This window comes from Carica papaya, chromosome 1 (genome assembly GCF_054855325.1).
Source record: "Carica papaya isolate Zhongbai chromosome 1, ASM5485532v1, whole genome shotgun sequence".
Classification (NCBI taxonomy): Eukaryota; Viridiplantae; Streptophyta; class Magnoliopsida; order Brassicales; family Caricaceae; genus Carica; species Carica papaya.
This window is the reverse complement of record NC_142309.1, coordinates 25,411,547-25,425,163: the sequence shown is the minus strand read 5'-3', so window position 1 is coordinate 25,425,163 and position 13,617 is coordinate 25,411,547. Positions and strand designations below refer to the sequence as shown.

General features: G+C 34.5%; 1 protein-coding gene and 1 long non-coding RNA gene across 2 annotated transcripts; both read left to right on the top strand.

Moving 5' to 3' along the window:
• The first annotated feature begins 238 nt into the window (after positions 1–238).
• SDG37 (SET domain group 37) lies at positions 239–12,907 on the top strand. The gene is made up of 14 exons (XM_022044907.2): positions 239–501; positions 815–960; positions 1,726–1,860; positions 2,745–2,799; positions 2,922–3,040; positions 3,657–3,745; positions 3,820–3,901; positions 6,013–6,117; positions 6,261–6,351; positions 6,430–6,549; positions 6,756–6,862; positions 11,229–11,298; positions 11,856–11,919; positions 12,251–12,907. The coding sequence occupies exons 1-14, from the start codon at positions 402–404 to the stop codon at positions 12,414–12,416; spliced, it is 1,449 nt and encodes a 482-aa protein (XP_021900599.1). The 5' UTR covers positions 239–401; the 3' UTR covers positions 12,417–12,907.
• Positions 3,909–5,525, top strand: LOC148270472 (uncharacterized). The gene is made up of 2 exons (XR_015821642.1): positions 3,909–4,741; positions 4,975–5,525. It is a non-coding gene; the product is annotated as an uncharacterized LOC148270472 (long non-coding RNA).
• Positions 12,908–13,617: the final 710 nt, after the last annotated feature.

Sequence of the window (13,617 nt, the reverse complement as noted above, 5' to 3'; positions counted from 1 at the left end):
TATTATATCATGTGTCATATCATTTCTTAAGTGTTACATTTTTTTAACGTTATAAACCGCATGTTTAACCATCAACAGTCCACAAATAATAACTAATACTGAGGATTGATTGGGTAAAAATTTAAAAATGATGGAGTATTTTGGCTCTTTTTCGAAATAAACAAAATCCTCGCAATTACCTTTAAAATAGTTTATAAAAAATACTTTTAATAGTAGTAAAAAAAAAATGGGTAATCTAGAGCATAGAGTAAAAGCAGCAGAAGAAACGCGAAAATACTGGCGGGAGTGAATCGAACCCGTGTCCAATTAGCCGGAATCGCAAAGTTTCGAAAAGAGACGCTCCAGAGATTGCTAGAGAGAGTTGCGAGCGAGCGAGCGAGCGAGCAAGCAAGCTTTCGTCAATGGAGGAATTGCGGAGTGCACTTCAGGAGCGGGGCCTAACTATTTCTAACTTCCCAAATAAAGGCCGTTGTCTCCTTACCACGAGAGATTTCTATCCAGGTATCCCTCTCCCAATTTACACAGGCGCAAATATAGACTCTTAATGTATATATGCTGCGATACTCTCCTCTTTGTGATGAAGTAGAAAATCTCAAAACAGAGGTAACATTAGCTTTAAGGTTTTAGGGGATTTTCTCATATTCTGGGTTTAGTTCATTTCTTATTAGCTGAACTGCTAGAACAATCCAAGACTTGCAAATAGCATGTTAGTAGCATTAAAAGAGCATCAGGTTCCAAATATAACTACTCTCTTTCTCTTTCCATCTCTGTCTTTTTGTATTTTAATTATTTATGTGCATCTTTGATGTTACAGGAGAAGTAGTTATAAGCCAGCAGCCTTATGTTTGCGTATCAAATAACTCCTCGACTGACTCAAGATGTGATGGATGCTTTACAACGAGTAACCTTAAGAAGTGCTCAGCTTGTCAGATTGTATGGTACTGTGGGAGCACATGCCAGGTATACCAAAGGATGCATCATTTTTAAGGAACTCTTTGTCGGATCTTTTTCGGTTCCATCAGTTATAAATTCTACAGTTTCTAATTCTGTATGGTTGCTTAATTGTTTGCTCAAAAAGTCATATGGACAATAAAAAGATTGTTCTCATTCCAAATTTGTGTTACTGGTGTTTAAACATCTTGACCAAGCTTCTCGCAGTGTTAGTAATATATGTGTGTATATATAAATGTATGCATATGTAATCTCCATTAGCTCGTGTGGTTCGGGAGGATACAGGGAGCAAAAAGCATTATGTAGGGTATTTATTGCCTGAATATTGGTTTTGTTGTCAGAATGGAATGATAGAATTTTCAGTAAATGCTCAAACAGGACAACATTTTTGGAATATATTGGTTCTTTTTGCATCTTTAGCACTAGGACTTATTTTTTCTGGGAAGTGGGCGGGTATTGGGTTTCTTTGTCCATTTTGCAAAGTATGGAATGTTCTTTTGTATTAAGGCACTTTCGTTTCATCCTTCTCTTCCCCTGCTTCCATAAGAAGATTTCTTAGCCTCCACCCTTTATGTAACATTTCTCTCTCTTTGTAAGCATAAAGAAATTGGTGAATTGGAATGCCTTGCTTGTTTACTTTAACAGAGCATATATTATTTTAAAGAAAATAGAAAATCAAATAAGTCAATGGATTGGAATACCTTGTTTGGGTAAAAAAACGTAAGATTTGTACTGGTTCTACCTATATCGTCTGTATGCTGTTCTAATTTTCAGAAGTTGGAATGGAAGTTGCATCGACTTGAATGCCAAGCACTGTGTAGGCTTGAGAAGGACAGGCGGAAACTTGTTACACCATCTATACGATTGATGTTGAAGCTGTACCTTCGAAAAAAATTACAGAATGAGAAGGTAAACAGATCTTTTTTTCTTCGCTTATTCAGCTAGACATACTTTCTTAATTTTCATTTATCTGCAATTTTCTGCATCCAGTTTCTTATTTTGCTTCAGCTCGGTATATGTTACTTGACAGTTTGATTGGTTTTTTGAGTTTGACTAGACAAATTTAAACTAAAAAAAGTTTGTTGGTTTGTGAATTGTGATAATCTAAGGCCTTTTATCTGCAATGTTACTTAAGACATTTTTAATTCATTCTCGTGCACTTTCTTAATCTTATACATCTTGCTTAAAGGAGCTAATATTTTTATGCTCAATTTTGAGGGAGCCAAAGAACCTTAGTGTTTGTTCCATGGTCATTTATCTCCAAAGTAGTGGGTTGGGCTTTGGGTTCTATACTCATTTTCAACAGGGACAGCTGCTCTTAGCCAAAAAAAAAAAAGGAAAGAGCCTTAATTTGGGCATCTTATGGACTGTTCAATAGGGAAGGTCCATACATAGGATGAATCAGATCCTCGGGAAAAGGTGTTGCATCCCAGCAGCCAGAGATCCTGCTCAATTTGGTATATGGTTTGAGATTTTTCAGCAGACTGAGATGTGGAACGTAATATTTTATGTCAATTAGCATCAGGAGCTGTTAATAAACAGTAGGTCAATGGTTAGACCTGATATGGCACCTTGTAACCGAGCATTGGAGGTCTTTACATAATCTGAATTGTGCTGGTTATGTTCCCTTCCTTAAAACATATTCTTTGAAATCTCCTGCTAATTTTTCTGTATTCACTGTCAGTAAATCATTTGCACAATAACTCACGCAATAAGTTGTTTTATGGTGATTTGATGTTAATCTACGTCCTAATCTATCCTTAATTTCATTGTTTCTCATTTCCTGGATTTAGGTCATATCAACTACAGCTATGAACAATTTCAAGTTGGTGGAAGTACTCGTGGCCCGTATCCTTTTTAATTTTTGCCTTACTGTTTAATCCAGTTATCTATTATTCCTTTGCTCGGCTTTGGTGCAATTATTATGGTTACACAGGTGTAATGTTTTGTTTAATCTAGTTTTATTGAAGACATGTCAGATATTGAGGAGAAGCAACTGGTACTATATGCCCAGATGGCCAGCCTTGTCAACTTAATTCTTCAATGGCCTGATATCAACATAAAAGAGATCGCAGAGAATTTTTCTAAGGTTCATTTATTGTTTTAAAAATACTAGCTGACTGGTGCTTTAAAATCAAATGGGCTATAAGTATATATTATTTCATTCCCCAGGGGCAACAAAGATGAGTGAAGTGAGGGGCATCATAATCTTAGTGAATCACAATTCCTCAAGACACCCTTATATTTCTTGAACAAGTATTTTTTTTATCTTTTTGATGAGACACTAATATCGGGAGTATCCACAAGCAGGCTTCCTCGTAATTGTTTCACATTTTATAGACTTTTTTTTTTTCTGGTTAAATCTTCCTTCTACGTTAACCTTTACAAGACTATAGCTGCAAGAACTTTCCTTCTGAAAATATGTAATTTTGATTCAATCTTATGTGGAAAACTGAATGGATGCTTGAAAGTTTTTCAATAAAAGTTAGCAATGGTTTGTTCCATAAATTATGCATTACATTCAAATGGTTGTTTAGTGTTATAGGATGTGCCCTAGTGATTTTGATTGCGCATTATTTTCTTCTGGGAAACTGATCTGTATGTATGAAACTGAGCGAAGATGCATTTGTAAAGTCTATATTCATTTGGAAGACTGATTTCCTAATGAAATGTTACGAAATCTGATTCTCATAATCTAAATGCAGCTTGCATGCAATGCACATACCATTTGTGACAGTGAATTGAGGCCCGTAGGAACAGGATTGTATCCTGTTGTTTCTATAATTAATCACAGGTAGTCTTTTGGCAGATTGATTTCTATGATATCTGTTTTCTTGCTGTCTTTTACCTAAATGTTTGGAGTTGTAGTTGCTTGCCCAATGCTGTTTTGGTCTTTGAAGGGAGAGTAGCTGTGGTACGTGCTGTACAAAATATTCCCAAAGGTTCTGAGGTAAGTAATGCTTTGTTTGTTTGTTTTTTTTATGCAGAGCTTCATAGTGAAGCTTAAAATCAAACATTAAAGATCTATATAAGACCTACATTTTTAATTAGCTTACCAATTTGCTCCCATTTGGTAGAAAGAAAACTTAAGATATAAATGGCTATTGTGATACAACATCAAATTACAAGCACTAATATTATGTGCTACATTGCTACTAAAAATGATTGACACATGGCTGCTAGAGTGGGTGACACATGGTTGCTAAAACAAAATAGTTTTTATGTTGTTTACGTAGTTATTTAGTTTTATTTAATGATATAAGTAGTTAGTGGATAAGTGTGAAGGTAGCTGCTAGGATGTGTGAGATAAGTTTGTTGGTAGTTTCTAGAATGTAGCAGTTACTCAGGTAGTTTCTAGGATCTAGTGTAGTTTCTTCCCATTAGGGAAGTTATTAATTTTAGAAATTACTTCTTTTACATAAAAATAAAATTTTATTCTGAATAAGACATGTAGAAAGTTGTCAAAAAAGTTTTTTGAATACTTCAAACTCTGGGAGATTGTTGAATTCTCTCTTAACAAGTTCATACCATTAACAAAATCCCATAACTAGATCCTAAAAGAGGACCTTAACAAATTTGTAAGAGGGCCAAAAATTATAGGTCATTTACGTTTGATGTTTAAATTCTTTCTCAAATTTACCAGGAAGATCGAGATCAACATTGTATGAAGCTTGATCTATTGATAGGTCATTTGGATGAGATCAGAGCTGAGCCATCAGTGGAGTAGGATTCTAGCATATGACTCCTCTTGTACTCTCGGTCACAATTACATTGGAAATTATCTCATTGAGTAATGACATTTCCTCATTTTCCAATATTTTTGAATTCTTTCATAGGGTATATATTACCCTAATACCTTTTAATCTAATTTACATAAAATATACTCTCTTTAACGAATCATTTTTCCTTTTATTACTACTATTAACTTGTACATATAGGGTCATGATACTCAGTAAAATACACAAATTTATTCTTCTAGAATTTTATTACATGCAACCAGATAATATCTCCTTTTTTCCACAGTATTTCCCTAGAGAAAGTTGCATTGGATCTTCTCCAATCTTCTAGTAAACAAGCTGGAATAATGACTAGGGACGTAAGGTAAATAGGGATACTAGTTAGCGTACTTCTAATGATTTTCAACCTGCCCCCTTTTGATAGCAAACCCTTTTTCCACCGTCAATCTTGATTACAATCTATTCACTACCAGTTCCATGTTGAAAATCTCCTTAAATTTTGCTCCCGAAGGCATGCTCAAATATTTTATAGGAAGATTAACTTTTTTGTACCCCGATATATTAGCCTTTTAACCTGCATCTCTATTATCACCAATCATCACGAGCTTCTGTTTTGCCAAATTATCTTAAGATTCGAGACAGCCTCATAACAAAGCAATACACACCTGATATTGAGCAAGACCCTATCTTCTAGTTAATAGAAAAGGAAAGTGTCATCGGCATAGATTAAATGAGAGACCTCCATGACCCCCTCTCCTTCTCCCACTTTCAAGCTCCTAAACAACCCCACTTCTCTAGCTTTTGATAGTAAGTTATCAAAGACCTCCATCACCAGAATGAATAATAGGGGAAAGAGAGGATATCCCTATCTTAAACCCCGTGATGCTTTAAAGAATTAGGAAGATCCACCATTAACCATGACTGCAAATGTCGAGGATGTAGTACATATCTTATCCAGGACTCCATTCTCATTAAATTCCAATTTCTAATTTTTGTATTACTTTTAACATATATGGGAATTAAATAAATTTTTATTCAATCTTACCCTCACCTCAATCTTGAATTTCTTGTTGGTGGGAATTTAATCCCCACTTAAATTCTTAGGAATTGAATTTCTATCTCCAATGAGATAGGGTAGGGAGGAGGTTAAACATATAGATATTATTGTAATTTTACATGTCAAGGTTAGGAAATAGGTGAAAATGAAGGAGGGTTAACCAAATGCAAACAAAACCGTAATGTAAATTAGATGTTAACATCAATGATTTTATTTCATCTGCTTAGTATGATGTATGAATGCTATTATACTGTCACATTTTGTCAGGTCTCCATAAGTTACATAGAAACCGCTGGAAGCACTATGACTAGGCAGAAGGTTCTAAAAGAACAGTACTTCTTTGATTGCACTTGTCCTCGCTGCATTAAAGTGGTAAGTGTCACTTCAATTCTTGCACTTGTAAAAGGAAGGGTTCTACAAGTACAGTCTAAATTTTACAAAAAAATTGATGTTAGAAGCTGGATATTCCATTTTTATTTATGCTGCCTGTTGATTGAACTTACATTTTACTGAAGGGTCACTCCGATGATATCCAAGAAACTGCAGTCTTGGAAGGTTACCGGTGTACAGACAATGGATGCAGTGGTTTCTTGCTTCGAGATTCTGGTGTGATAATCACTTGTGGTTAAGTAATTCAGAGAGCATGGAGAACAACTTTATTTTTTACTCTGTTTGTATATGCAGATGGCAGAGGATTTGTTTGCCAAATCTGTGGCCTTCTTAGGAGTAAGAATGAAATAGAAAAGACTGTAAGTGACATAAAAGCAATATCAGACAAGGCTTCTACAATTCCTTCCCCTGTATGTATCCTTTTTAATTTTTGGTTTATGGAATCTCTAATATTATGATTAGTGATAATATGTGTTTTTAGCCTTTCCCTTGGATTATTTTATTGTTTTTCTTATGTTCTTTTGACTTGCATGTTGTTCTCTTTTATAGATTCAAGTCATAGAGGGAATTTGTCTGTAAATATGAAATTTGAATGAAGTTTCATCTTTAACTAAGTTTAGATGAGCAAGAAGCTATTAAGGTGTATAAGATGATTGAGAATCTACAAGTAAAACTATGCCATCCTTTTTCGATCGACTTGATGCGCACTCGGGAGAAACTTCTTAAGGTAACATCTTGAGTTCCTTTTTTAGTAATTGCTTTTCAGTGTTTACAATGTTGATCAAATGTTCAGGGAGAGTGAGCAAGGCCGTTTGCCCATTGGCCCATTGGTCACCTCTTGACCTCCCTGTGGGCAAAAATCTCCTAATACCCGTGGTACCTATGATGCAGTACCACCAACATTTTACTGTTGGCTCTTAGAAAATGCTTTTATGGCAGCAGTTAGAAGAACACTGTTCCCTTAAAGGCTAAGTCTCTGGTTACCCAATAATAATTTACTTCAAACTTATCCTTCACTGTCTGCTAACTTATTACTTATAAAATTAATCCAAACAGTCAAACAATTTCAATTTGTTCTATTAGATTAAGTCTAAACATAACATAATTAATTTTTTTTTATAGAAAAAGAAATATTATTTGAAAATGAAAGAAATATAGAATAACAGAGCATTAAATATCCGCGCACAAGAAAGAACAAAAGAAGTAAGAAACTAAAATAACTGATTAACATTCTAAGGATGATAGTTGAAATCTCTTTACAATATAGACAAAGATAATCTTTAAAGTGCCCTTGCTCTTTAACCCAAAAGAGGTGCCAAAAAGGATGATATATCCCAAAGAAGCAATGGAGAAGAGAAGTGATCCCAAAAAATTTAGGTGTTCCTCTCCAATCAGATGATCCATAAACCAAGAAGAATAGTCATGTCAGAAACCCTTCACCTCTTTTTTCCAACTACTACCATAAAGAGTCGAAGAAATAAATCCCACAAGATGTGGAGGAGAAACCCAAGTAAGAGTGGAAGTATCAAATAGCCTGGCTGAGGATTTCCGTGACAAGTCATGATGCAGAAGTAGGTAACTGAGATTTAGCAACTTCGAAGTACATCTGGCAAAATCCCTGGGAGAGGGCACAATTTGGTCAGCTAACTTGAAGCAACTTATTTGTATTAAGGCTATCCAAAACTGCAGTCTGAATTAAAATTTAACTTTTGAAAGAGCAGGAACCTTCCGAAAAGGCTTAGAAAAATTGTGAGAGAAGGGAAAGGGAACATGGTCTCCCTACTTCTAATTTTTTTGTGGGAAGTTTGAATCTTAGGAGTATGATCCACTTGATTTTTCACTTGCAATAGTAGAAGACTGTTATGCTTCATTAGTTGAGAAAGAAAAAAGCAGAAAGCGAAAATAAAGAAAAAGAAAAAAGAAAAAAGAAGCAGTAGAATAAAGAAAGGCAGAAAGAAAAGAAGAAGCACAAAAAAATACAGATGGTGTATGTGTAGGCCCCAGAGAGAGGAAATCTGGGCTAATATCCTTAAGCATTTAGAGTAAGAGGTCATTTAGCTTAGTAGTTTGGAGTAAGTTAGAAGAGGAATTATTTTATGTTAATAGGAAAAAAAATCAGCTAATAAGTCTTAAATTTAGAAATTTATTATTCATGGTTTTTATCATTAAAAAGTAAATTTTATGCTGTACTCACCTGTAAATATGCAAACTGTTCATGTGAATAAAATTAGTCAGAAAATGACTTTAAACTAAGGTTTAAAGTACTCACTGCAGACATCAAATAGTTCTCTCCAACAAGCCCTAAACACAAACTCCGCATAAACCTAACCATCCTGATCCTGAACACGGGACCATAAGAAAGATTTGTGTCTAAGTGAACACTTAGTGTTTCGCATGACTAAAATAAATAAGTAATTTAGGAAAAAAATAGAAAACTAGTTATGTGGTTTGTTAGAGGCAACCTATGTAGAAGAGAAATGTATCAGAATTCAATGGGAATAAAAGCTGAGAAAATGGGTTCTTCTATCACAACCAAATTCCAGGTACACCTAAGCTCAGTCATTTTCTTCTTTGAGAATGTGGCTAAAAAGAATAAAATATATGAATATAAGGGTTAATTGAATCACGAACCCTTACATCTTGCATCCTAACCCTTTTTAATAACAGAAGTTACAATCTTTTGGTGAAAATGCCCTTCTTAATAACAGATAGTGGCTAAAATCTATGGTGAAAATGCTCTTTTGTTAAACTTGATAATCAGGAATTGTTCGTATAATCAGACAATTAAGAACAATTTTACTTTAGCCCTTGTGAAAAAATCTAGCCCTTCTATTGGTCATCTCTGCTATTAATTTTTAAGATTACTTTTTTTTTTTGCTGAAAGAGATAACGGCAAAGGCTACCAATGTGACTATTGCCTATGAACATTACTTTTGGAGTACCCTTCCGCTGTGAATTTCTTATTTGAGACATAACTATTCGTCTTTGAGCATGATGGGGGTGGAGGTAGGTAGAGGTGATCATGAGGTTGAGATATCACATTTGTTTTTTGCTAATGACACGCTCATTTTCTGTCAACCAGAGGAGAGGATGATGCTTCACCTGAGGTTTATTCTTTTATGTTTCCAGGCGGTGTTAGGTCTTAATATCAATATGAAAAAATTTGAATTGGTAATGATGGGGGGGGGGGGGGGGGACATAAGGAATGGTGAAAGGTTGGCGAGGGTGCTGGGGGGTAAGGTAGTCTAGTTACCTATCAAATACTTGGGTGTTCCTTTCGGGTCAAAATATAAGGATCTGAAAATGTGAGACTCAGTGGTTGACTTGTTCGAATGAAGGCTTGCCGGTTGGAAGAGAAATTACTTATCTAAATGAGGAAGATTGACACTAATTAAGAGTATGTTGACTAATTTTCCTAACTATAATTTATCGGCGTTGACGTTTCCGTAAAGATTGCTAGGAAACTTGAGAACGTTCAATGCAGATTTCTTTAGGGGATGAAGAAGGTAATAGATAAATGATATCAATGATTGGTTGGTTTGGAAATTAAGGAAAAAAAGGGATTTCACTGTCAAATCGTACTATAAGTATCTGACTGGGGGGGAGGATCATGGATAATTCACCTTCCGGTCAATCACTTATAGAAGATTAGAGCCCCTCCAAGAATCGCATTCTTTGCTTGGGAAATGGCTAGAGAATGCATCTTGACCATTGACAAACTTATGCGAAGAGGGAAAATCTTGGTGAATTGTTGCTTTTTATGCAAAATGGTTTCGGAATCCTGTAGCCACATTCTTCTTTGGTGCCCATTTTTGCTAATTTATGGAGTATGGTTTTTGATCTTTTGGGAATTAATTGGGTGATTCGGGGTCAGTAAGGGATGAGTTGTGGGTGTGGGCGAAAATTTGTAAAAAGAAAACTTATCTCAATCTTATCCCTTTATCTATATTTTGGGTAATATGGAAAGAGAGAAATGCTAGAGCTTTTGAGAGGGTTGAAGAGAAGTATGTAAATATTAGAAATTGGTAATTAAATACTTTTAGTTCCTTAATTATGGGTCATGAAATTTATAGTATGGAAGATTTTTGGGATATCATTGATCTGATAATTGACTTGTAAATTTTTTTGTACATGAGCGATACCTCCTTGGTACCTTTGTTTATAATACTACACCTTTTTATCTCAAAAAAAAAAAAAGAAAAAATTGTTCTTTAGCATGTCCATCTCTGCAATTCTAAGAATGTGCAAGTAGTCCAATCAACCCTCCAAAAAAGAGTGCATTTAAGAAAGATTACCTAATTGTCAATACTTCCTACTTCTTTTACTTATAATTGCAATATTATTTTTTACCATATCTTATGAGGGAACTCTTTTATCCCTTTTCCATTTACAGAATCTTTGATCCACACTTAACAAAAACATGCACCAGAAGAAGTGATAGTGCTCTGTTTAAGGCTATGAGGAATCTAAAGTTGTAAATGAAGGAGACAATTTTGCCCTATTTTTAGTTTCAAATTTGTTTTGAGAGATCCTAAATTATGAAAAAAACTGACATCATTTAGTTGACCGTACCTCTTCTTGTTTAAGAAAAGAATAGATTGATAGTATCTCTAATGATCAGAACTGGAGGTGTAAATTGCAGACATAAAATAACGTTATCTGCTTTTGCTCTGTTTTGACATTTATTAATATCTTTCAGTTGAGGGAGGAGTTGCATCCATAGTTTAGAAGAATGACATCTTCTCCAGCTAGTTGATATCAACTATGCAAATCTCTCTAATACTGGTGGCTAATCATTGAGGGGTAGAGTTTGAATTTTAGCCCTGATATTCTTGGTAACTAGCAGTTATATTATGTTTTTCTAATATAAATAGGCAATGGCTCTATTACCTTTTAGTGCTAGTGAAATTAGTGTTTTCATTAATCTTCTTCCACCCTCTTTCTTAGAAATTCTTATTTTTATATAATAATAGCCTCTAAAAGCTGAAGCAACCAGAAGACGAAATGTAAGTTTTATTTGTTTAGACCACTGCAAATTGTTGAATTTAACACTGATGTTTATCAATGATGATGATTGAATTATGTCTTTGCAGATCTTGATGGAGGTGAAAAACTGGAGAGAAGCTTTGGAATACTGCCGACTAACCATTCCGGTTTATCAAAGTAGTTTTTTGGTTCAAATTTGATTCTGGTTCTGGATAAGAAATAAAAAGGACCTTGCTGGTGAAAGAAAAACCTGCCTTCAATTCTGTTAACTTTCGAGCTTACAAATATACACTGATTGCTTTTAATATAAGGTGTGCCGTGCGCAGGGTGCTAGGTCTAGTCCTTCTAAAGTCAAATTCTCATGACTGTCAAAATATCTCAGTAATCCTTAAAATTCTAGAAACAGATAAGTTTATGCATGGAACCTTAAAATATTCTTAGATTTTGACAGTTTTTTCTCCTCAAATCTCTCTTGAACAGCTTGTGCAGTGTTTAGTGGTCATTTCATGCTGTCAGATCAAAGTGAATATCACGAGATAACATGAAAGACTCTAGGAGTAATTTAGCTCCATACTAGAATAATTAACACATAATGAATCTTAACAGAATGCTCCTATTCATCCCAATTTCTGGTGCATCATCTATTCTAGTTCTGTTTTATTTTCCTTGTTTATTGAATATTCAATTTAATATTACTCTGATCTTCTGAGCTTTCATTTTCTTCTTCATTGCAGGAGTTTATCCACCATCTCATCCTTTGCTTGGATTGCAGTATTATACCTGTGGAAAACTTGAGTGGTTAGGATTCTGCATGTGTTCATTTTTTTTTTGTTTATCTTTTAAAATGGTTTAATGGAGGACTACATGAAGGTCCTGTCCGGGTCCTCCTGGCTCCCTGTATTCCCAATTGCTTTTCACAGATGACAGATGTGCTCTTTGTCATAGAGCATAATTAACTCATAAGTTCAAGCAGGTCGGGCTGCTAAAATACTGTTATTAAGAGCCTTTTGTTAGTGGTGTCTCCTTGCATCCATAATTGAGAGCTGAGACCAGCAGTTCTTGTTGTCTGCAATCTCAGCTCTTTTATTGTACTCTAAAGCTTGAAAATTGCTGCAATTGATTGCCACAGGTTGCTTGGAGATACGGAGAATGCTGTAAAATCATTCACCAAAGCAGTAGATGTACTACGAATCACTCACGGGACAAATACACCTTTCATGAAGGATCTCCTAATGAAGTTGGAGGAAGCACGTGCTGAAGCGTCTTACAAGCGTTCGTCTAAAGATGATGAGTGATAAAATTTTACCTGAAATTTTGCCTCTGCCACCATTAGCACTACCTTTTGTGCAGCTGTAAGTCATTCTTAAAAATATGTGATCTGTCCCAGCAGAAGAGGGAACCCGAGCTGTAGCCAGGTCTGTTTGGCATCGGCAAAACCAAGCAGAACCTTCAGCTTTAGGTTCAGTTTCTCCATACAAAAATCACGTAGCCATAATTGATCCAACATAACAAAAGTAATGGAAGATGTGTAGACTAATTAGTTTGCTTTTTCTTTAAAGACCTTTTTGACAGTTAAAAGTCAGTTTTTGCGGGTTTTACATGTTTTACTTGTTGCTTGGTTTTCCCAGAGTTTTACATGTTATAATTAGTTATGCTGCAGGATTGATTATATTGTATTTTTTATTTGTCTTTTATATAGACAGATGAGAGTGAAATTTTAAAAGAACTATGTAAAAGACAATGTTACAAATTTTTCTGAGTATTAATTTTCTTTTTGTTCCTTGTTCACCCTTTGCTCTTAAATGAAAATCACAGAATAAGATAACTATTGCTCTTTTACGTTCATTTTTTTTTATAAATTACATCATCTACATTCTACTGTAGGGTTAATTTTTTTATTGTCTTTAATTCAATTAATTTGTATTTTTGAATATAAATCTTAAATTATAAATAGCAAATCCTGATTTATTTCTTAGTGTGGTCAAAAACAAACTTTTACATCGAGCTTTGCGACAGTCTGGATTCGTAAGTTCCGAAAATATTAAATCCTGAGGTGCACAGGTCTTTTAAAAAAGATTCAAAATTGTGCATAAAAAATTGAACCATTAATATCATACTGACTAAATATTGCAATCTATAATAATTAATATTTATTAGCTTACTCTATCTATGATTGTATAATACTGTATGTTCACAAAATATGAGAGCTAGCTCTCTTTCCTATCTTACAACCAATGTTAATATTAAGAAAGGTAGGTAAGAGCCTTCCACAATGCTAGTGCATACATATTTTTTCTGGCAAGAAATTTAGGGATTCTGGCTCATATCAAATTTTCTGACTGACAGATAGAGCAGAAAAGAACAAATTTTGCAGCTTTTGTAGTTTCGTTTGAGAAAACATTGCTTGCTTGACTTGTTGAACTGAGAAAAATGAATTACAAATGACCATATACCAAAATTGCCGTCAGTGGAGTTTCTATTTACACAAACGTAAGC

What these genes read in the sequence shown, in the direction of transcription:
- SDG37 (XM_022044907.2), top strand. Translation starts at nt 402, where the DNA reads ATGGAGGAATTGCGGAGTGCACTTCAGGAGCGGGGCCTAACTATTTCT. An exon ending in AAAAATTACAGAATGAGAAG is followed by an intron (nt 1,861 to 2,744) that starts GTAAACAGATCT and finishes TCCTGGATTTAG; the next exon opens with GTCATATCAACTACAGCTAT. An exon ending in GTCCTCGCTGCATTAAAGTG is followed by an intron (nt 6,118 to 6,260) that starts GTAAGTGTCACT and finishes ATTTTACTGAAG; the next exon opens with GGTCACTCCGATGATATCCA.